This window comes from Motacilla alba, chromosome 9, assembly GCF_015832195.1.
Source record: "Motacilla alba alba isolate MOTALB_02 chromosome 9, Motacilla_alba_V1.0_pri, whole genome shotgun sequence".
Classification (NCBI taxonomy): Eukaryota; Metazoa; Chordata; class Aves; order Passeriformes; family Motacillidae; genus Motacilla; species Motacilla alba.
The window spans coordinates 24526965-24549327 of NC_052024.1; the positions used below are offsets into that span (position 1 = coordinate 24526965).

Consider the following 22363-nt stretch of genomic DNA (forward strand, 5'->3'; position numbering starts at 1 on the left):
ACACGGGCAAAAAAACAACATCGACACCATTTGGGCATTTCCCAGGAGCAGAAGTTTCCAAAGCCCATTTCCATAAGGTGTAGGCAGGGAATGCAGGAACAGGCAAATGCGTGCCACCAGGAATGGAGAACAAACTCTTTCGGGATTATTCCAGTTCACAAATCCAGGCACGGGCAGAGAGGAGCTGCAGCCATGAAATGCTCCACGTTACTGAAGAGTTTAAAGCGAGTATTTCACCCCACAATACTACAGGGATCTCGCAGCTGAACAGAACACAGCTGCTGGAGCTGGAAAACCAGGGAGAAGAGGCTGGGTGCACACTCCAGTCGCCCCAGTGGGGGAGCAGCAGGCTCCTGGAAGCTGCTCAGCTCAGAATCCAGCTGCTCCTGTCACGGGATGGATGGGAATGGCTTTGCCTCAGAACACCAGAAAGCTCCTGTCCAGCAGCCATCCCCAATTATTGCTTCACTACCACCAGCAGAACACGAGGGACAGCAGGGGCTACAGGGCTGGGCAGCTCACCCCGAGCAGGGCTCCACACCACACCCAGGGTGATCCCACAGGCTGAGCTAGGCACAGCACGCCCCAAAAACCCCTGCCAGGGCACAGCTGTAGAACACAAACCATCACCAGGAGCTCTCCCAGGTCTGCCCTTCTGGCACCCCAGAGCAGGCAGAGCCGCGGGCAGGAGCAGCTGGGAGCCGTGCTGCCACCCAGCAGGGACAGACACACGGACAGGAGCAGCTGGGAGCCGTGCTGCAGCCCAGCAGGGACAGACACACGGACAGGAGCAGCTGGGAGCCGTGCTGCCGCCCAGCAGGGACAGACACACGGACAGGGCGGCGCCGGGAGAGGCCAGCACTGCTCCCCCTCGCTGCCGTGCCCAGGAGCACAGAAGGAGGGCACGGACCACGGCACACACAGCCACTCCAGGACTCGACAGCACCCGCTGCTCCGTTTGGCAAAATATTTATTTATAATAAACCCGTCCCAACGCGGTTGGTCACAAAGAATTAACTCCTCTTACACGTCTGGGCTGTAACAACGCTTTTGGTAGAAGTAAATAAACGGCTTCTTTTTACACAGTGTACAAAAACAAAGAGACACCGAAATGACAGGTGACAGGACACGGGGGAGCCCGGGGGCACTGGAGAGGCAAAGGCAGAGCAGAGGGGCACGGCCTGGCACCGTCCCTTACCCGTACATCCCCAGCCCCCTCCGGGCTGCACCTCTGCTCCAGCACAGCAGGCTGGTGCCCTGCAGCAGCTCCAGTCACTCCTTCACAGTACTGCATGTCAACACTGGGAATGGTTTCTGATATGGTTTAGACTGCACACAGTACTTGGATAGGGAAACGTTAATTATTCCCACTCCGTGGTTCCTGGGGGCTTTGATGTCAGGTCGTACATCACCCGAGAGATGCCAGGGATCTTCTTGATCTCTGCCACCATCTTCAACACAACCTGCGGGGCAGGGCAAACAGAGTATCAGAACAAAAGCCTGTGAAACAGACCTTAACCACCCTGGAAAAGCTGGAGGGCAAACTGCTGGCAGCAGTGGTGCTGGGCACCAGAGCCTGCTGGTACCACCAGGCACGGAATAAAATCAGCTGGAAGAAAACCTCTGCTTTGCAGGGAGAGTCATCTTCCAGAGCTCACAATGAATCCATGTCAGCAGCAATATTCCAGGGGAGAATCTGCTGATCCTGAGAAGTTCAGGTTCCTCAAAACTCCCCCAGTTCCCAACACCACTGACATGACATGCTGTTTTGTTAATTTGTGCTTTCACTAAACACTGCATTGCTCTGTATGGAAAAACTTTGTTATTTCCCCCATAAAGATGATTATTTTCTATAACCTCTATTACTTTGTCACCACACTACTACCTAGCCTTAAAATGACCCTTTTTGATTTTGAAGAACGCAGGGATTTTGTTTGGGGGTGGGTTTTGTGGTGTTTGGTTGTTTCTAAACACAAACACTGAAGTCAAATGAATCCTCATTTTATACAGTGGGATAGTAGCTCACATGGCAACCTGAACTGTTCTTTTCATGGACAGGCTGCCTTAAAGTACAGGACTTCAATTATATACAGTCACTAAACACTGCTCATATGCTCCTAAAGTGTGTTTAGAATAAAAGGTCAATCCTACTCCTACAGTGCATTCCCAGAGGGACAAAGTACTTGACATGCATGAAGTTAGGGAAAAAAAATGCTTGAACCTGACTCTGAAGTTCTTTTAGTGACTTAAAGAGCAAACAGGACACGGAGATGTTAAACTGCAACTTCCAGTAAAAGCAGAAGCGCCAAACAAAGGCAATTCCTAACGTCAGGAAATTTCCAATCACTGATGCAAACATTAACTCCAAACCCCAGGAGTGGCTGGGGTATTCCTTCCTCTGTAACTGCTGGTACTCTGGCTCAGCTCTGCTGGAAAGCCTTTGTCATACCCACCTGCCAGCCCCTCACCTTGTCAGCTTTCCTCCCCAAAACACCAGAACCTGCTAAGGATTATTTATAACAGAGAAAACCAGCAGGAAGCTGAAGGAGAGTGCAGTGAGCAGGGCTGGGGAGCAGGGCAGGGCCTCACCTCCTCGGGCACCTCGCTGCCCGGCGTGGCGGCGATGCCCGTCATGAAGTCGCTGGTGATGAAGGGCCTGATGACCACCGACCTCTGGCACGAGGGCTGCTTCTGCAGGGGGTCCCGGTCGAAATGCAGCGGGGTCAGGATGATTGGCATCTGGCTGATCTTCCCAGCATAGCCTGCAGCACACAGGGCACAGTGACAGCAGTGACACCAGGGACACCAGCTCGGCGCCGCTCCTACCCGCTCTGAACCGGGAGATGCTCCCTCACCCACCCGTGGGACCTGCTCCCTTCACCCTGAGGAATCTGCTCCCTCACCCATCCTGTGGGATCTGCTCCCCCCTCCACCCTGTGGGATCTGCTCCCTTCACCCTGAGGAATCTGCTCCCTCATCCTGTGGGATCTGCTCCCTTCACCCTGAGGAATCTGCTCCCTCATTCATCCTGTGGGATCTGCTCCCTTCACCCCGTGGGATCTGCTCCCTCATCCATCCTGTGGACCTGCTCCTTCATCCATCCTGTGGGATCTGCTCCCTTATCCATCCTGTGGGACCTGCTCCCTCACCCATCCTGTGGGATCTGTTCCCTCACCCTGTGGGACCTGCTCTCCTCCTCCACCCTATGGGATCTGCTCCCTCATCCTGTGGGATGTGCTCCCTTCACCCTGAGGAATCTGCTCCCTCATCCATCCCGTGGGATCTGCTCCCTCACCCAACCCTGTGGGACCTGCTCCTTCATCCACCCTGTGGGATCTACTCCCTCATCCTGTGGGATGTGCTCCCTTCACCCTGAAGAATCTGCTCCTTCATCCACCCTGTGGGATCTGCTCCCTCATCCTGTGTGATGTGCTCTCTTCACCCCGTGGGATCTGTTCCCCCCATCCCATTGGGATCTGTTCCCTTCACCCTGAGGAAATCTGCTCCCTCACCCACCCTGAGTGATCTCCTCCCTCATCCTGTGGGATCTGTTCCCTCACCCTGTAGGACCTGCTCCCCTCCTCCACCCTGAGGGATCTCCTCCCTCATCCTGCATAATCTGCTCCCCCCCTCCATCCTGTGGGATCTGCTCCCTTCACCCTGAGGAATCTGCTCCCTCATCCATCTCGTGGGATCTGCTCCCTCACCCATCCTGTGGAATCTGCTCCCTCATCCATCCCGTGGGATCTGCTCCCTCACCCAACCCTGTGGGACCTGCTGCCCCCTTATCCTGTGGGATCTGCTCCCTCACCCTGTGGGACCTGCTCCTTCATCCATCCCATGGGATCTGCTCCTCATCCACCCTGAGTGATGTTCTCCCTCATCCCGTGGGACCTGCTCGCTCTGGTCCCCCAGCAGTGGCGCAGCTCTACAGCTGCAAACCAGCACTGGGCAGGCCCTGGCACAGGTTCCCCTGGCTGTCCCATCCCTGGAAGGGTCCAAGGCCAGGCTGGACAGGGCTTGGAGCAGCCTGGAATAAGTGGAAGGTGTCCCCAGGGCCTGGAACAGATGATCCCTAATGTCCCTTCCAACCCAAAGCATTCTGAGATTCTACAAACTGCCACTTGAGATGATCCTCAGCCTTTGCAGGCACGCAGAAAGATCCCAGCTGATCTGTGTTATCCCTGTAATTCACTGTGAATCAATGGAAGAGCCACTTTCCCTCCCACATAACATAAAACCAGGGGGCTTTACCAGTCCCCATTTCAAGCCCAATAAAGAGATATTCCCAAATAAATCTCTGAAATATTCTTTGAACAGTCTTTGAAACACTCAGGAGACAGCTCTCCAGCATCCCTGGCTGGTGGTGAGCACACATTTCACTCATTTTCCAACATCTCCAGAAAGGCAATGCACAGCTCCCCAGATCCCCTGTTTCAAGGAGCTAAAGGTCCCAAATCCAGGTGTGAGGAGCTCCCGCTGCTCAGGCTCCCTCCCTGTGCCAGCCCTGGCCTGAGCTGCTGCACGGGGAGGTTTTCTCACCAAGCCACAACTCCAGGCTTATTTTTAGGAGCAATTCATTCACACAGAGCCAAGTGTCACCAAAAGTTAGCGAGACACAGCTACAGCTTCACCAACACAGCCAACAGTGTTATCCCAGCCTTTTGAGGTGACTTCTGTACAAATTCAGCTCTGCAAACTGAGTATGGATCCTCAGAGAGAGGGATCTGTTCTAACTTGATTGATACCAAATACAGGCAGGGCTGATGCAGTGCTTCCCACACAGATCACACCTCCAAAGGTAATTAAGTAAAAACCTGGAGAGGCTGAACCTCAGAACTGTTTATTCCCAGGCTCTGCCTGTGTAGCACTTCCAGGGGACTCCACACTCCCTGGCTGTGCAGGGCTGGGGTTGCAGCTTTGACTTCAAGTTAAGAATTCTGAAACCCCCACAGGCTGTGAGCATCACCCCCAGGAGAAGCCTGGCATCTGGGCTTTCCCCAAATCCAACACCATCTAAGAACTGTGCCAAGTTCCTTCACCTCAGGTAAACACTGAGCTCAGCAGAGGGAAGGGATTTGGGTGACTGAGCTGCCTGCCAGTACCTTTTGCACAAGTCTGCAGTGAAGCAACACAGCTTTGAGCTTCATGATGTGTCAGAAGCAAGTCAGTCCCCAAAATCCCCTAAAATTAATTCCTGGCCTCTGGCTATCAGCTTCCACCGCCATTCCACTACCCGATCACTTTTCTGGAGACACCAGCTTGCAGATTTTGACAGCACCACTCTGATTACACCCACTGGGTTTGCAGGGATCTGGAAACACGGGGCTGACCCCCGGGATGAGGAGGAGCACCTACCAGACTCCCTGAGAATGTTGTGAGCCTCAAAGTCAGCTTGCCGTAAAGTGCTGAGGACTCCTGTGGTCAGGAAGGTGGGGGTGACATCCGTGGGGGGCTCCTTGACAGGGGGGCCAAACACATACACCACTCTGCAAGACACAGGATAGAGCACACTGCCTCCAGCCTGCTGCTCCAGTGGCAGCACAGAGCCAGGAAACAGCACCAGCTTCCATCGTGCTCCCAGTTCTTAACAGGAGAGCACCAACCCCCCCAATTAATGCTGCACCTTGTTGTTAATGAAGGGGTTTCAGCACAGGGCACTAACTGCAATTTATAAATCTACAGAAGTACATCTGCAACAAAACGTCTCCAGAATTCAAAGCAGTCACATCAGCTCCGTGTTTTTAATGCCATTCCTTGCGTTTCAGAAGCTGCAGGAGAAGCAGCAGAGCTCGGCCTCGTGCATGGATTCAGCACCAGGAGCTCACAGCAGCCGTGTGGGCCTGCAGACACAAAGCAGTGCTGGTGCGAGGCCCAAAACGCACAGATAGGCCAGTCTGTCCTGTGGATTTCCGTGTGGAACACAAAGCCTGAGAGCAGAGCTGGGCAGGAGCCCTCCTCATGTGCCTGAACAGCGGAGGAGCCTGCAAAGAGCTCCCAGAGCTGTGGCATGCTCACGAGGGCACTGCTGAACCCAGCACAGCTTAAAGAAATCAATCAGCAGTGCTCTGAAGCCAGAAACGGGCTTTTATTTCCATTTTCTGACGTGCTCTGGAGCTGCACGGGCATTCCTGATTCATGGCTTCTTTTGTGCCCTCTGCTCCTCATTTGAACAGGGGCCCTGCCATTCCCGGTCTCACCTTCCAGAGTGGAAGCTCTGTCAGTAGGTGTCACTGATGTGAGAAAATGAAGTTTTGCTGTAAGCAATTCTGAGCAGTTCTGGCAGAAATCCCTCAGCCAGGCAAGGAGGGTATAATTCTCCAGAGCTGATTTCATGTCTAAGCACCTTCAGCTGCTGGAAAAGTGACGGATTGGAATGGGCAGAAAACGTATCTCCAGAGAGCTCAAGTGAGATCAAACTGCCCAGCTCTGGAGCTCTCCCTGTGCCACCAGGACTGACAGCCCCACACAAATCCCTTCCTGACACAAAGGCAAAGCAAAGTGCAGCACATCACAGCTCAGCCCCAGCCCGGAGCCTTGCAGAAGAGATTTGCATAAATCATAGTGGGTGCTGCCTAATCCAGGGATACAGGCCAGCGACTTCTCTTCAAGCTGGGAATAAATCCATCCTTTGATTTATTGTGTATTCGTGACCTCTGTATGACACACCTGTCCAACATACAAATATATCCCACCCCAGATCAAACAGGGCAATGTGTGCAGCTGCTGAACCTCCACGCAGGAATCAGACAATTAAAAACAAAGGCAGGCCAATACTCACCTGTTGATGTTGTGGCACATGCGTGGGATGAGCCTGGCAAGGAACATCAGGGACTCCCAGTGTGGAGCATCCTTGCTGGAGATGCCACAGACGTAGCTGTAGGAGCGACAGTCACCCTGGGGGACAAAGAGCCACACACTGAGTGCCAGCTCTGCTGCCAGAGCCACCCACGGCTCCCTCTGTCCATCCTGCAGGTGACAGCAGCACAGCTGGGGACAACATTTAGCACACACCGAGCTGGTGACACCAGTGAGAGGCTGAGTGGGTCAGAAAATAGAGAGCAAGATGAGAGAGCTGTAAAAGGAAATATTCAGGCTGGGGAGACTCATCTACAGTGGCCAGTGTTGGCATTTTGGTGACAAAGCACAGAAATTTGATGACACTGCAGCCTGAGACAGTAACCAAAGCTGACTGCAAAGAGCCACACGCAGCATTGGGCAGGAGAAGGTAAAATCTGAGGAGAATTCAACTCTGAGGGTGCACAGAGAGGTGCTTTAGTGCTCAGGAAGGCGATCTCAGAGCTACTGCACACAGCTCCAAGAGTGGCAGCCCTGCAGCTGCACCTGGCTGTGTCTGTCCCACAGGGAGGGAAGGGCAAGGGGACGCAGCTGCTGCCCAGATCCCAGTGTCCTGCACTGCTCCAGCTCCTCCCTTCCCGAGGAGAGGGATCAGCACAGCTCAAGGAGCACTGCAAAGGGCAACAAGCAGCCCAAAAGCAGCAAAGTGGGGTTTTCCCCAGGGCAGCCGGGCTCTCCTGAGCCTTGGTGGGGACAGCAGAGCTCAGGGGCTGCAGTGACACCCCCAGGCTGGACAATGCCCCCAGAGAGGCCCTGGCACGGAGCTCAGGGATCCCAGCCCTGCCCTGCACCCAGCAGGACAAGGCTGGCACAGGCTCTGCACCCCCAGCCCTGCAGCAGCACAGGGCTCCCCAGTGTTACAGACCTATTTTATGGAAATCCTTTTACCAGGATTTTCCTCTCCTGAGAAGCTGAGATGTCCCAGGAACAAAATGTAAATAATGCTTATTTGCTGGTGTGGCATGCAACAGGTGGATCTGGGATTGGCCTCGTGTGGTTGTTTTTAATTGATGGCCAACCACAGTCCAGCTGTTCAGACTCTCTGGTCAGTGACAAGATTTTGTTATTTATTTTGTTTTATTCTTGTCTCGCTTTCTAATGAATCCCTTTTCTCTATTCTTTCAGTGTAGTTTTAGTTTAGCATTTTTAATATAAAATATGTGATAATATAATAAATCAGCCTTCTGAAACATGGAATCAAGATTCTCCTCTCTTCCCTCGTCCTGGCTGCCCTGCAGAGAGCACACCCCGAGCCTGCCCTGCACACCTGGGAGGAGCCTGTACCTGCACTCCCACAGTTTTGATGGGCAGCAAGAAGGCATTCAGTGAATGTAGGCTTGTGATCTGCATCAGCTTCTCCTGGTCCTCCTCGCTCGTGCACGCCTTCACCCTCTGCAGCAGCGTGTGGGGCTGGCAAGGATGCAACACCAGAAACTGGAATTAAATGAAGCTCCCAGCCCCTCAAACCCGACTTGCACGGCACAAATAAAATTGTTAATTTAAGTAACTGTTTGCTTAGCCTGCATTTACCACTTGGAACCATTTAAAGCGTACCTCTCATCTGACAACTGAACATCAGCTGAAGCCCTTTCCTGTGATCACACTGTGTTTGAAGCTGAAGCTCTCCCAGGCCATGGGGGAAGCTCTTTTCTGTGCTCATTTTCTCCTTCACAAACCTGCACGTTTCAGTTTTGTGGCACCACAACTCCATGTCTTTTAAAGGAAAGGCAGATGGAGATCCCTGCCCTTCAGGATTTCCCAAAAAGGTTCTGGAAGTTGTTTTGAGCTCACACCTCAGGGCAGACCCCCCTAATGCCTGACAGCCACCACAAAGGTCAGCAGAGTCAGGAGATGGGGAAATCAAACATCAGCCACTGGAAACTCCAGGTTTTGGATCAGGGCACCAGGACAGTTCCTGGCTCCTGCTCTACACACCCAGTGATTCTGGGGTGTGCAAACCTGGAATGTTACAGCTCCTTCAGGGAGGGAAGACCTTTTCCTGTCACTGTGTGATCTCATCTGCACAAAGGTTAACTACAACAGAATTTGTTTATTATTTTGAAAGGTAAATAAAGCTCCATTTCCCAGAAATGGTTCAAAACACTTGCACCAGTCACAGCACCAGAAACTCCCCTGAACAGCTTCAGTGGAGCTGTACTTGGAGGCAGCATTCCTCAAGGAGCACAAACCAGCCCTGTTAACCTTTTGGCAGACTAAATCTCCTTTCAACCTTTCAGCAGGCTAAACCTCCCCGCAGGTCACTACAGAACCATGGCTCCAAAGTAAAATTTAGGATTTCCTTACCTTCTTCACACTGGCTGAAAAATCTGCCACTATTTTCAGGATGTTGTTTGTTTCTGGGAAGTCTTTGCACACGTAAGGTTCTTCAGCACAGATCACTCTGATTGCTAGGCCAGGACCTGCCAAGCAAAGTGGAAAAAAGCATTACACCAAATAACAGGAAGCTGGTTTTCAGCTGGAAGTGTGAGTCAGCCACTGAGTTTTGTGTATTCTGCCATTCTGTCTAAGCTTCAGCTGTCTGAACTCCCTCAAGAACAGAAAGAAACCAACCCACAATTGCCAACTTTGCTGCGTTCTAGTGGAGAACTCGTGTGGGAAATGTTGAGCATTTACCTTGAAGACAGCAAATGCCCCTTGGAAAGGCAGAGCCAGGCCATGATTCCAGCTCAGATCCACGTGGCAGCTCAGGCAGAGCTCACTGCACTTACTGACAGCTCCCCCTTTGGCTTCTCCCAAAGCCAAACAAAGCTCAACCATAAAACATTAGGTACATTTATCAAGCTGCTCCCAAGTCATCTTTTCCTGAAAGACTGTGCTCAAGTGAAAGCCTAAATCGATTTTCCTGTGTTTAAAGATCAGTTTTATACTGCAGGTACTCTGGATCTGCTGAAGAACAGTGCTGTGGTCCACCAGCTCCATCCATACCTGGGAAGGGATGCCTGGAAACCAGCTCTTCAGGAAGACCAAGCTCTCTCCCCAGCACTCGCACCTCATCTTTGTGAAAGTCTTTCAGTGGTTCTATTACTTTACCCTAAAAAAGGAAAAAAAAAAAAGGCAATTTACACTCCAGCTCACACATCCAAACAAAAAGCCTCAAACGTTCAGGTTCTGGCACCTAAACTGGCCTGACCTCACAGCACCAGTGCCAAGGATTCCATGAACACTGGAAAGAAACTCCAAGTGAATGTGGGCTTTGTAGAACAGCTGCAGGACAGAGGCTGAGACCAGGAAGCCCCAGCTTGTGCCAGAAGGATCTGTGGCTCCAGCAGAGCAGACAGAGCTGTAAGGCCAAGCTGGCTCTGCCTGCAGGAATTCAGGAATTCTTTCTTGTCTCTGCTGGATGCTCAGACCAACCCCAAAGCCCTGAAAGCACTCTGTGCAGGGATCAATACTAAAAATGGGATTATTAGCTCTCTCCTGGGGGTGGGAGTTGGTGACTGAGCACCTTCCACCAGATTGCTGGGTGAGCCCCTCTGCTGTGCTGGCTCCTTCTCAGAGCACAACACAGTCAGAGAGCTCACCATTGCAGGCCAGAAAACCAAAGCAGGCAGCCTCCCCCCTCTGCCTGACACGCTAACACCAGGGAGCTGTGCACACAGAGCTGAGCAAAGGCTTTTCTGCACTGCAGCTTAACAGACCCTCGGTATCAGAAGAAACACAGTAAATTCCAAACAATGGACTCTCAGGAGCCTTGTCCCAGCCTCCAGGGCCAGGGGCAGCTGCAGGGGTGCTGGTTTGCCTGGGGAGGCAGCAGCAGGGGTGCTGGTTTGCCTAGGGAGGCAGCAGCAGGGGCGCTGGTTTGGCCAGGCAGAGGCAGGGCAGGGGTGCTGGTTTGGCCAGGGAGGCAGAGGCAGCAGGGGTGCTGGTTTGGCCAGGCAGAGGCAGCAGCAGGGGTGCTGGTTTGCCTGGGGAGGCAGGGGCAGCAGCAGGGGTGCTGGTTTGCCTGGGGAGGCAGCAGAAGGGGTGCTGGTTTGGCCAGGCAGAGGCAGAGGCAGGGCAGGGGTGCTGGTTTGGCCAGGGAGGCAGAGGCAGGGCAGGGGTGCTGGTTTGGCCAGGCAGAGGCAGAGGCAGGGCAGGGGTGCTGGTTTGGCCAGGGAGGCAGAGGCAGCAGCAGGGGTGCTGGTTTGCCTGGGGAGGCAGAGGCAGGGCAGGGGTGCTGGTTTGCCTGGGGAGGCAGAGGCAGGGCAGGGGTGCTGGTTTGGCCAGGCAGAGGCAGAGGCAGGGGTGCTGGTTTGGCTGGGGGAGGCAGAGGCAGAGGTGCTGGTTTGGCCAGGCAGAGGCAGGGCAGGGGTGCTGGTTTGGCCAGGCAGAGGCAGGGCAGGGGTGCTGGGTTGCCTGGGGAGGCAGAGGCAGGGCAGGGGTGCTGGGTTGCCTGGGGAGGCAGCAGAAGGGGTGCTGGTTTGGCCAGGCAGAGGCAGGGCAGGGGTGCTGGTTTGGCCAGGCAGAGGCAGCAGGGGTGCTGGTTTGGCCAGGCAGAGGCAGAGGCAGGGCAGGGGTGCTGGTTTGCCTGGGGAGGCAGCAGAAGGGGTGCTGGTTTGGCCAGGCAGAGGCAGGGCAGGGGTGCTGGTTTGGCCAGGCAGAGGCAGGGCAGGGGTGCTGGTTTGGCCAGGCAGAGGCAGAGGCAGGGGCAGGGGTGCTGGTTTGGCCAGGCAGAGGCAGAGGCAGGGCAGGGCAGGCAGCAGCCCCGGGCTCACCTCCTCGCGCAGCTTGCGGATCAGCTCGGTGTCGTTGTGGTGGGTTTTGATCACCTCAGCCTTGCCGCTGGCCACCAGGGAAGCACTCTCGATCAGGTCAGGCCTCAGGGTGCCCTGAGCAAGGAAAACCTCCTCGGGTTTCAGGTTCATCTCCCCGATGACCTCGTTGGCAATCTGCAGGAGGGGCACAGAGAGGAAGAGTTCCGGCACTTTCGGGGCTGTCAAAGATCTCAAGAATGAATGGATTTTTACAGCAGGGAGCTGGAAAAGCACAACCAGCCAGCAAACTCACGATGCCACTGTCCCAGCGCTGAAACCCTCCTGTAACCCCATCTGGTGTTGAGCAGAAAATGGAATAAACACCCAGAGCACAGGAGCATCAGTGCCTGTTAAATATTCTCCCTGTCTTTCCCAAAGGCTTCTGGGGTCATCCACAGCTCACACAAGCACCACTAATTAACCACCACCACTGACTGAGCACTAAAAGATGCACCCAGGAATCACAGCATTTAAAAACTCCAACCAAACAACAAGCAAGCATTACCTTAACGAAGGTGTCACCGATAATTTTTCTCTTTTCCTCAGGACTTGTAGTCATATTTAAGGTCTTGCTAATTCTTTTACGTGGAGTTCTGTCCTCGTCTGAGATGGGCAGAGTTGTTGTGCCATTATAGAATGAATGGGCTGCGTTCACCACTGCAGGAAATCAAAGGCATTTGTTGTTTTTTTGTTTGGTTTTTTTTTTTAACAAAATCAAAGATTTTTGTAGAGGTTACAAAATAGAAGTTTCACTTTATTGCTTTAAAAAAAAACCAACCCAAATATAAAAATAATTTCCTTTTTAACTGCATTGAATAGGGCTGCTCAGTACCTCAAAAATTAATTTTAACAAGAGCTCTTTATGTCTCTTATTAACCTATTACTTTTTCCAGAGATTGTGAGATTAGGCAGCCACATGCAAGTCCAGGTCTTGCTTCCCTCTCAGATTATAATTTACTTGCTTTAAACAGTTTACAGACAGTGTTTCCCCAAGGCCTTTCTGCAACCAAAATTAAATGATGCACTATTTACTCATGCTACATTATGCCACTTAATTTAGAGAGGCTCCCAACGCAGAGATCAGCTGGGAGGCTCTCTGGCATCCTCCACCAGCACTGAACTCCCTGACCTACAGAAGGAGCACTTGCAGCAAAGGGATTCCCTCAATTTGCTCCTCTGGCTGCCTGCCAGAGCCCAGGTTTACTGCTCCACAGAATGCAAGAAAAAGACATGGATTTTCCACTAAAAATTAAATAAAAAGTAAAGATAAATGTAGAAAAATGTGTTTAGAATGAAGCTCAGGACACTGCAGGCCAGGCTGCACTGTGGGAAGCACTGCTCACCCAGGTCACAGCACAGGAGAGCCCCTGGGCAAGGCAGAGAGCCCCAGAAGAGGCAGCTGTGGCTCAGGAGCTCACCAGGCAGCACAGAGCAGCTCCTGCTGCTGGCACAAACTTGGTCTTCTCTGACCTCCTCATACCTGAGGTACCAAAAAACCTCTGAGCCTTCTCATCAGCCACGTCTGGGCACTTGCTGCTCTCTCAGTGAACTCCTTCACAGAATCATAAAGGCTGGAAAAGCCCTCCCAGATCACTGAGTCCAGCCTTTGACCAAATGACACTTTGTTCTCAAAAGGTCACTCCATTAAATGCTCTTCTCAAAGCAAGAAAAAATGCTTTGAAAGTCTTCTTGGCTACAGTAGCATTCAGTCACCCAAATGAGCTCGCAGCTGACAAAGAAAGAGACTCAGGATAAGAAATGAAGCCCTAAGTGTTAATCAGGATACTGGAGAGAATGGAAATGCAGTGAGCCCTGCAGCAGCTGGACAGGAGCCCTCCAAGGCACAAATGCACTGCTCTGCTGGGCCCCACCTGCACAGACACCAGCACCCGAAGGGATGGGCAGCTCACTGCATGCTCCCACCAAGGAAACAAGGCCCAGCACCCCAGGTTTGAACTCTGTGCTCAGGTTCAGCTGGTCCCACATCCCCGACCCCGCCTCGGTGCCGGGCTGGGAGCGGCAGCCCAACAAAACCCGACCCCAAGGGTGGATTTTGGGGAACCCCCCCCCGAGCGCAGGGAGCAGCGGGGAGGTACCTTTGACGTGGATGCCCAGCTTCCTGAGGGCCTCCTCCACGGCCTGGCTCTCCCTCTTGCGCATGAAGCCGTTGTCGATGTGCACGGCGATGACCTGCTCGCGGCTGAGCGCGCGGTTCAGCAGCGCCGTGCACACCGTGGAGTCCACGCCGCCGCTCAGCAGCACCTGCGGGCACAGCACAGCACAGCACAGGGGTTGGGGTGTTTCATGAACAGTCCTTGCCTTAGGAGGCTCTTCTCTTGAGAAGCTGAGAGGCTTCAGGAACTAAATGTAAACAATTGTTATTTGCCACTGTGGAATGTAATAGGTGCTTCCTTGAGTGGTCCATGTGATGGACCAAGAGTTTAGGTGTTTATGCTAAATAACCAATTTAATCTAATCTGTTTCAACTTAATAACCAAATCTAATCTGTTTCTGCTTAATAACCAATTTAATCTAATCTGTTTCTACTTAATAACCAATTTAAGTGTTTCTACTTAATAACCAATTTAAGTGTTTCTACTTAATAACCAATCAAGGATGCAGCTGGCTTAAACTCTCTGGTCAGTCACGAGCCTTTGTTATACATTCTATTCTGTTCCTGTCTCGCCTTCTGATGCATCTTTCTGTTCTTCTAGTACAGTTTTAGTTTAGCATTTTAATATAATATATATCATAATATAATAAACCAGCCTTCTGAAGCGTGGAGTCAAGATTTCACATCTCTTCCCTCATCCTGCGTGCCCAGCAAAGCAGGATGAGCACACAGACAGGTGTGCTCTTTGCAGGGCAGCCAGGACAGGGGAAGGGATGTGAAACCTTGACTCTGTTTTTCAGAAGGCTGGTTTATTGTATTATCATATATATTCTATTAAAATGCTAAACTAAAACTGTACTAGAAGAACAGAGAGAAAGGAATCATCAGAAGGCTGGAAAGGAATAGAAAGGAATGAATAACAAAATCTTGTGACCCCCAGAGAGTCTGAGCCAGCTGCATCCTTGATTGGTTATTAAGCAGAAACACCTCCCATGGACCAAAGATGCACCTGTTGCATTCCACAGCAGCAGATAATAATTGTTTTTCTCTCTTCCCTGAGGCCTCTCAGCTTCTCAGGAGAAAAAATCCTGGCAAAAGGATTTTTCATAAAATATGCTGGTGACAGACAGGGAACCACCCCATCAGCTGGGCTGGGAGCAAGGGGGGAGCACAGCACTGCAAGGGGAGGGCACAGCAGCAGTGTGCCCCTTGATGACAGAGCAGCAAAACTATCCTTTGTCCTCCTGAAAAGGAAAGAAGCCCAGGAGTTTCTCTCATGGATTAGGTGAAAAGCCACCTCATGGGACCTTGGGGACTTCACCTCAAACTTAAGGATAGCTACTTGGATAGGAGCCAAAAAGTCCTGCCTGGGCAATTCACTAGAAAAAGGAGTGAATAAAAACTAGCTGCTTTTGTGAGGTGTTTTACCAAGAGCAGGGACCTCTTGCACCCGGATCGCTTTTCCTGTTTGTTATTTTGCCTTTTATTAAACCTTTTCATTCTCAACACTGCAGCAGAAGCCATCCTGATGATTTTTATGCCTCCAAAGGCAGCTGAGCTATCCTGGGTGTGTTACAGACCTCCAAGAGCTTATGAGAGCTGGCTCGAGGAGGCACATACAACAGGGCACAGCACCCAGCTGCACTGAACAAGGCACTGCCCCACAACCTGGGCGTGCAGGACCCAAACCACCACAATTCCCCACTCCCACACCAACCCCCAACTCACCAGGACCTTGGAGGAGCCCACTTTGTCCTTGATGTCCTGGATGCACTGCAGCTCCCTGTTCTCCACGGTGAAGGTGCCGCTGCAGCCCGCGATGTCGTAGAGGAAGTTCTTCAGGATCATCTTCCCGTTCACCGTCAGGCTCACCTCAGGGTGGAACTGTGCTCCGTAGAGCTTTTTGGACTCGTTTGCTATGCCTGGTGTACAGGGCAAAACAGAAATAAGTAACGGGGCTGCAGCTGGAGGCACAGCCAAGCCAAGCACGAGACTCCAAGTGGCTCCTTGGGACTGGGTAACTCCAGTGGCTTCCAAAGCCCAGATTCTAAGGTCCCCCAGTTTCCTGTGTGATGTTAAAGCCCTGCTTTCAGTACCTGCCTTACTCCTGCTCAGCTGAACATTCACGCAATATTAAATGCAGAAACAAGTTAACAAAGCTTTAATAATCAAACGGTGCCTGGCTTGCACTGCTACAGTGCACAGCCCAAACCCCACTGGCACTGCACGCCACAGAGCAGGCTCCCTCTCCCCTGCCTTAAGGCCACAGGATATCCCATTTCTAAGACAAACAACACATGCATGCTCTAAAACAATACAAACTACATAAATGATGTTAATTTGAACCACATTTAAATCAGGACCATTCCTTTTCAAGACTATTTCTTCATAATCGTGACAGCTTATACAAACACACTCCAGAAATTTAAATAAATAATCCATTTATTTGGCAATTAAATAACAAGGGCTATTACTCTGTTCCCATTTGGTTCTAACTCCTGCCTGCCATAATTCTTTCCTTTACCAAACATTATCAGAAGACAAATTCAGGATGAAATAAATACCTGCTATGATGTTCCCAGACTGTGCCACCACCTTGAATCCATCAGCTACTTTATCCACACTATCTCCATGAGTGAGGAGCACAAGCTCTTCCTTCTGAAGGCCTCTAAACCAGGATTAAAAACCAGAATCAAGTCAAGAAAGAACAAGGACCTAACTCTGTGCCTTTCCAAGAGATGCCCTGAGGGATTCCTACAAAAGCACATTTGGACACACCAGGACATTTGAAATGCCTGCAGGATTTCCTCCCCAGGAACAGCCATCTGCAGCTTTGAGATGTCTCCCTTAGAACTGCCCAAGTCCAACCCAGCCCCCTGCAAGAGGGAACTGATTTAATTCTGAAGGGTTTGTGGGTTTCTCCTCACAGACACCCCAGGACTGAAATCCCCCCTGGGACAGGGGAGCCATCTGGACTCAGTCAGGATACTGGGAGTCTTGCTTTTCATTCCAACAAAGTGAATTTTCTTGTTCAAAACTATGTGTTTTCAGGACAATTTGGGCACATCAGACAGCTCTGCAGGAGCCCTACAGAGGGAAGACAACGAAACTGGAACACCAGGGATGAGTAAACTGTCAGACTTTCCACAAGGAACTTGAAAGCCATCAACAGAATTATCAAGGGATCTAATTCTGGTTTATAAAACGACACAAAGCAGTTTTAAAGGAAGGTAGAACAGGAATGGGTTTGGATTTTCTGTGCCCTTTCCAAAACTGGATGGGCACCAACAAATACAAGAGCAGTGCACAGCAGGAGCCAAGAGCTTGACTCAAATACTCTCAGATCATGGGGCACTTACAGCATCTCAGTGAAGACTCTGAAATAAGGAGTTCATACAATATTCCCAGCAAGTACACCTGCTTCTTCAGAGCCAATTGGAAAGCTATCCCTAAGTATTTGTTTCGGTGAGTAACCTGCTTATTTGTGGCCACATTTGTAAAAGTCTTATTAGAAATTATCAGCTAATTTCTGTGATAAATATATTTTATGAAAGTCCTTTTGCCAGGATTTTCTTCCCCTGAGAAGTTGAGGAGTCTCAGGAAAGAAATGTAAGCAATAACTGTTTGCTGCTGTGGAATGCCACAGGTGCTTCTTTGATTAGTTTTTGTTAGGTATTTCTACTTAATAACCAAAGATGTAACTGAGTCAAACTCTGGTCAATCACGAGCCTTTGTTATTCATTCCATTCTATTCTTGTCTAACCTTCTGATAATTCCTTTCTCTCTATTCTTCTAATATAATTTTAGTTTAGCATTTTAATACAATATATATTATATTTTAGCATTTTTAATATAATATATATGATAATACATTACTAGCATTTTTAGCTATTTAAAATAGTATTTTAACATAATATGGCACTGAGCTTTTAGCATTTTTAATATAATATATATGATAATATAATAAATCTACCTTCCATAAAATAGAATCAAGATTCTCATCTCTTCCCTCATCCTAACTACCCTACAAACCCCACAAATTTCACTCTTTTAAAAAAAAAAATAACCTTCCTCTCATCCAGACAGCCCTTCCCAGGCTGGTACAGCTTTGCTAACTGGAAATGCACCTGAAGAGTGAGCAGGTGTTGTCCAGGGTGATGCTGAACACTCCGTCCTCCCGAACGCTCTTCTTGTGCACCGTGCCTCCAAACACCTTGTTCATCATCTGCAGGGCAAAGGGAATCTGTGAGACAGCACCTCAGCCCCTGCACCACTCCAAACCCCTGTTCATCATCTGCAGGGCAAAGGGAATCTGTGAGACAGCACCTCAGCCCCTGCACCACTCCAAACCCCTGCTCATCATCTGCAGGGCAAGCACAGACTGTGAGCCAGCACCTCACCCCCTGCACCACTCCAAACCCCTGCTCATCATCTGCAGGGCAAGCACAGACTGTGAGCCAGCACCTCAGCCCCTGCACACTCCATCCTCCCCTCCAAAGCCCTGCTCATCATCTGCAGGGCAAAGGGACCCCATGAGAAAGCACCTCGCCCCCTGCACCATTCCACCCCTCACTGGGACTGCCAACACCTCACCACACCCCAAAGCTGTAAGAACTCCCTTCAGAGTTAATCCTGGCTCTGTGTTAATTAATTAATTAATGGACGGTCTGCCAGCAGAGCTGGGGGCACTGCCACACACAGGGAGCAGAGCCCCACGGGCAGGGATTTGCACAGTAATGTGTATTCCACAGCGTGCAGCTCCTTCCCTCAGAAACGGCTGAGTACCTGAGGCCACACCAAAAACCCCAATTTATTCCCTTGGTTTTATTCTGGGACTAAGCCTGGAAAAACCAAGATGCAGGAGCAGAAGTCATGCACCTGGAGCAGCCCTTGTCTCCCTGGAAGTTTGTTTTGCCCAGCTGGGATCCACCAGATCCCTGCAGGACCACCAGAGAGCCCAAAGGTAAGTAAGGGTTATTTCTGTTTTTGTGAGGGAGTGTTCAGCACTCTGAAGAACTCTGCTAGGAACAGTCCATGCCTGGACACTGCTCCACTTGTTTCCAGGAGAGGCACCTTTGGCAGCACCAGCTGGGCAGAATTAATGACTGACTGACAGGTTATATGTACCCTGACAAAACCAGGGAGTGTGGAGCTCAGTTCACAGCACTGCAGCAAAGAAAAAACATTTATGCAACTGATCCCAAACTGGTTTGGGTGGGGAGGACCTTAAAGCTCATCCCACCCCTGCCATGGCAGGAACACCTCCCACTATCCCAGAATGATCCAAGCTCTGTCCAGCCTGGCCTTGGGCACTGCCAGGGATGCAGGGGCAGCCCCAGCTGCTCTGGGCACCCTGTGCCAAGGCCTGCCCACCCTGCCAGGGAAGAACTTCTCCCTAATCTCTACCCCAAATCTGCCCTCCTTGAGTTTAGGGCCATTAGAAGGTGAGGCAGAGCCCAGAGAGGCACCCACAGCGAGCTCAGCCCATCAGTGCCTGGCTGGGGAGGGCTCCCCCAGCACTGCCCCTCCAGCCACGCCCAGACGAGCCTGCAGGAGGCTGTGGGCAGGCAATTCAAGGGCTGCACTCGCTCCCCGAGGTGCCCCCCAGCCCCAAATGCTCTGCGCTGGCTCCCAGCAGCACCTGCATCCCATAGCAGATGCCAAGCACGGGTTTTCCTATGGTGAATATGGCTGGGTCGAACCACGGGGCATCTTCTGCGTACACGGAGTTCGGTCCTCCAGAAATGATGATGGCTCTGCAGGCAGAACGGGAAGAAATCATTAATCCAGGTACACTGCTTACTTTGAAATCTGTTTGCTGCAAGCAGCGGCGCTGTCTCACACCACTCCTAGAGCTGACACTTTCCAACAGACATTTCAGCACAGATATCACAATTTGTGGCTTGATTTTTGCTGTCAGACACAGCAGGCTTTCAGGGAAGGATTTCCCCAGTTTAAACAAAGTCAAATATAAACCATCATAAAAAGCAGCTGTATTTTAAAATTCTCATAGCCAACCATCAGCTGTGAGAGAAGCAGGATGGCTGGGACAAATGCAGATTATTAGCACCAAGATATGTATTTTTATATAGTTATATATATTTATATATACACACACAATTTATGAAGTCTGTGACATCTGGAGGAGACCTGCAGTCAAAAAATCCATTCTCTAACTCCTAAACCTGCTGAAAAAAAAGTCCCTTCATCCATTCTGGTTATGCAGAGATGGCATTAGCAACAAGCTAATGAGAATTACAAGCACAATACACGTGATCATGAAGGGTTTGGAGTTAATATTTCACACTAGAAAAGAAAATTAAACCATCTCAAAGGGGAAGAGAGAGTTTTTGCAAACCACAGTGATTTCCAGGACCATGAACTGCAGCAGCACCAGTTGGGCAACACTTCTGGCCTCGTCCTGGGATGGAGCAGGGCTGTGGCAGACCTTGGACTCAGAACTGTTTGCTCCACAGAGAACATCAAACTTGTTCCGAGCCAGAAGTGCAAAACCAAAGCAGACAGGAGTTGCACAGATGGGATGAAATGGATTTAATCATTCCCCCAGCATCAGCTCCGTGCAAGTACTGACAAAACAGAGTTTTTCTGGTTCTGAGCAGCAGAACTCAGCAGGCTCTGAGCTGTGCTGCCCACTCCTGCCTGTGCCAGCAACAGGAGCAGCCCTGCAGGACAAGGCCACCTGCACCAAGGCCACCTGCAGCCCCCCAGGCCAGGAGGGGTGGAGCTGGAAGGGGCAGCATGTGTTCCCCTGCCCGCTGGGATCTCCAGCTCTGAACCAGCACAGTGACACGGGTGCAGTTCCACGCTGAACCACCCTGAGAGCTCCTCCCTGCAGCTCCTGCACAGGCACTTCTGGTCAGCCTGGAGACACAGTGCCTCTCCTGACCCTGGAGTGCTGTGAAGAGCCTGAACTCCCTCTCCAGGAGCTGCTGGAGCTCCTGCTCCAAATAACTCCATGCACAGAAGCATCTGCTCAAGTGCCAGGTGTACAGAACACTATTTAATATCAACTAGAACCACAGAACATGCTCCTGGAGCTCGGGGCTGTGCCCATTCCCTGGGGAGCCCGGGCAGAACCTTTCCCTGATCTGCAACCCTAAAGTCCCTGACACAGCTGCAGTGCTCTCTGGGGTTCTGGGAAGGAGTTGAAGGAATACAGCCACACCTACAGCCTCAACATCCTGATGAGAAGTCAAAACAGTTACACACTCTTCTAGTCAAAAAGCAGAGTCTTCAACACCTGGGTTTTTTCCTTACCAATTGAAATTGGACATAATACAGAGAGGTTTGCAATGTGCCCAAGTGCTGAAGTAAAAAAAAAAAAAAGAGTTGAGGCTGAGAGAAGGACTGGCATCTTCTCAGCTGGGCAGGAGAAGTCAGAACCTGCACAGGATGCAGACTGTGCAAGCCTTCCTGCAGCTCTGTGTCGTTTCCTGCACATTTGTCTGTGTTGGTATGAATATCCCTTTCCATGGTTTACCCTAAACCCCTTCCCAAACAACCTGACCCAGCCCTGGAAGCCCCTTTGCACTGGATTACAGGCACCTCAGCAGCCACAGGAAAACACCCGGGGGAAATGTGTGCATTGGCACCCCGAGGGCAGGACTCCTGCAGAGCCCAGACTACATCCAGAGCCAGGATGCTGTGGGAAACGCTCCTGTTGGTGCCACATTTAGGTGACGCTTGTCACTGCAGAGTGCTCTGAACTGAGGAGCTGGCTTTCCAAACACAACACTAAACATGATTTAGCAAAACGCCGGCTCCTGCTGCCACCCCAAAGCTCAGCACGGGCGCAGCTCCTCAGCCACTGCATGCACGAGCTGCACGCTGGGACCCGGCTGCTGCCAGGACATGGAACGTGCACCACGGCCCTGCAGGGAAGCCACAGACTCAGCTGCACTGCTGATCTGCTGGGCTTGTCCATGACGCTGGGCACAAACAGGTTTGGTGGACACAGCTCCTGAGCAGCCTGGGTGACCTGAAACCACCCACCCAACCTTGAGAGGCGACCTGGGGGAAGAGGCTCTGCCACATTTCAGAGAGCAGCTATTTGCAATGACAACTCCCACAGGTCTAACCCCAGTACTCTGGAGAACTTCCAGCTGCTCTGAATTCTTCCCACTGCAAACCTGCACCAAGACATAAACTATTCACTGCTTCACTAATTATCACTGATTGGAAAAATGCACTTCTGCAGTGCTGTCTTATCTGTTACAGAGCACAGCCAAAATCCCACCGTATTTCGGGATTTGTACCAAACTGACAGGAAAGTACAAATCTTTGGTGATTTGCAGACTTCAGGGTATTTATTCTCCACACACAGAAGAGATGTATATCCTAGAAAGCCTAACAAAACATGAAAAATTAATGTACAAAGTACTAAGTAATTCTGAGATCTTTCTTTGCTGCAAACAATGAGTGGAAGTGTCAATTAGGGATTTTTTTAGCTGCTTCCCAGGAGCATCTGGCACGACTTACCACAAAACCTTGAGTATCCAAGTCAGTTTAATTTAAAAAAAAATTAGGTAAAAAAAAAAAAAATTTAGAAGCCCACAGAAAGTTCAGCAGGTAAAACAGCAAAATAATCTACATTTTGGCAGATAGTTAAAATGCAGCC

The 22363-nt window shown here is 50.9% G+C and overlaps 1 protein-coding gene across 1 annotated transcript in view; it reads right to left on the minus strand.

Moving 5' to 3' along the window:
• Nucleotides 1-953: 953 nt before the first annotated feature.
• GMPS (guanine monophosphate synthase) overlaps nucleotides 954-22363 on the minus strand; it is a 28588-nt gene continuing 7178 nt past the window's right edge. Inside the window, exons 3-16 of the mRNA XM_038145998.1 lie at nucleotides 19367-19481; nucleotides 17853-17950; nucleotides 16290-16393; nucleotides 15454-15647; nucleotides 13709-13874; nucleotides 12118-12269; nucleotides 11574-11747; nucleotides 9805-9910; nucleotides 9163-9278; nucleotides 8143-8268; nucleotides 6782-6897; nucleotides 5359-5489; nucleotides 2590-2762; nucleotides 954-1463 (exon numbers count right to left, since the gene is read on the minus strand). Coding sequence (XP_038001926.1) covers nucleotides 1362-1463; nucleotides 2590-2762; nucleotides 5359-5489; nucleotides 6782-6897; nucleotides 8143-8268; nucleotides 9163-9278; nucleotides 9805-9910; nucleotides 11574-11747; nucleotides 12118-12269; nucleotides 13709-13874; nucleotides 15454-15647; nucleotides 16290-16393; nucleotides 17853-17950; nucleotides 19367-19481 — 1873 coding nt within the window. The 3' untranslated portion in view covers nucleotides 954-1361. The remainder of the gene's footprint in view (nucleotides 1464-2589; nucleotides 2763-5358; nucleotides 5490-6781; nucleotides 6898-8142; nucleotides 8269-9162; nucleotides 9279-9804; nucleotides 9911-11573; nucleotides 11748-12117; nucleotides 12270-13708; nucleotides 13875-15453; nucleotides 15648-16289; nucleotides 16394-17852; nucleotides 17951-19366; nucleotides 19482-22363) is intronic.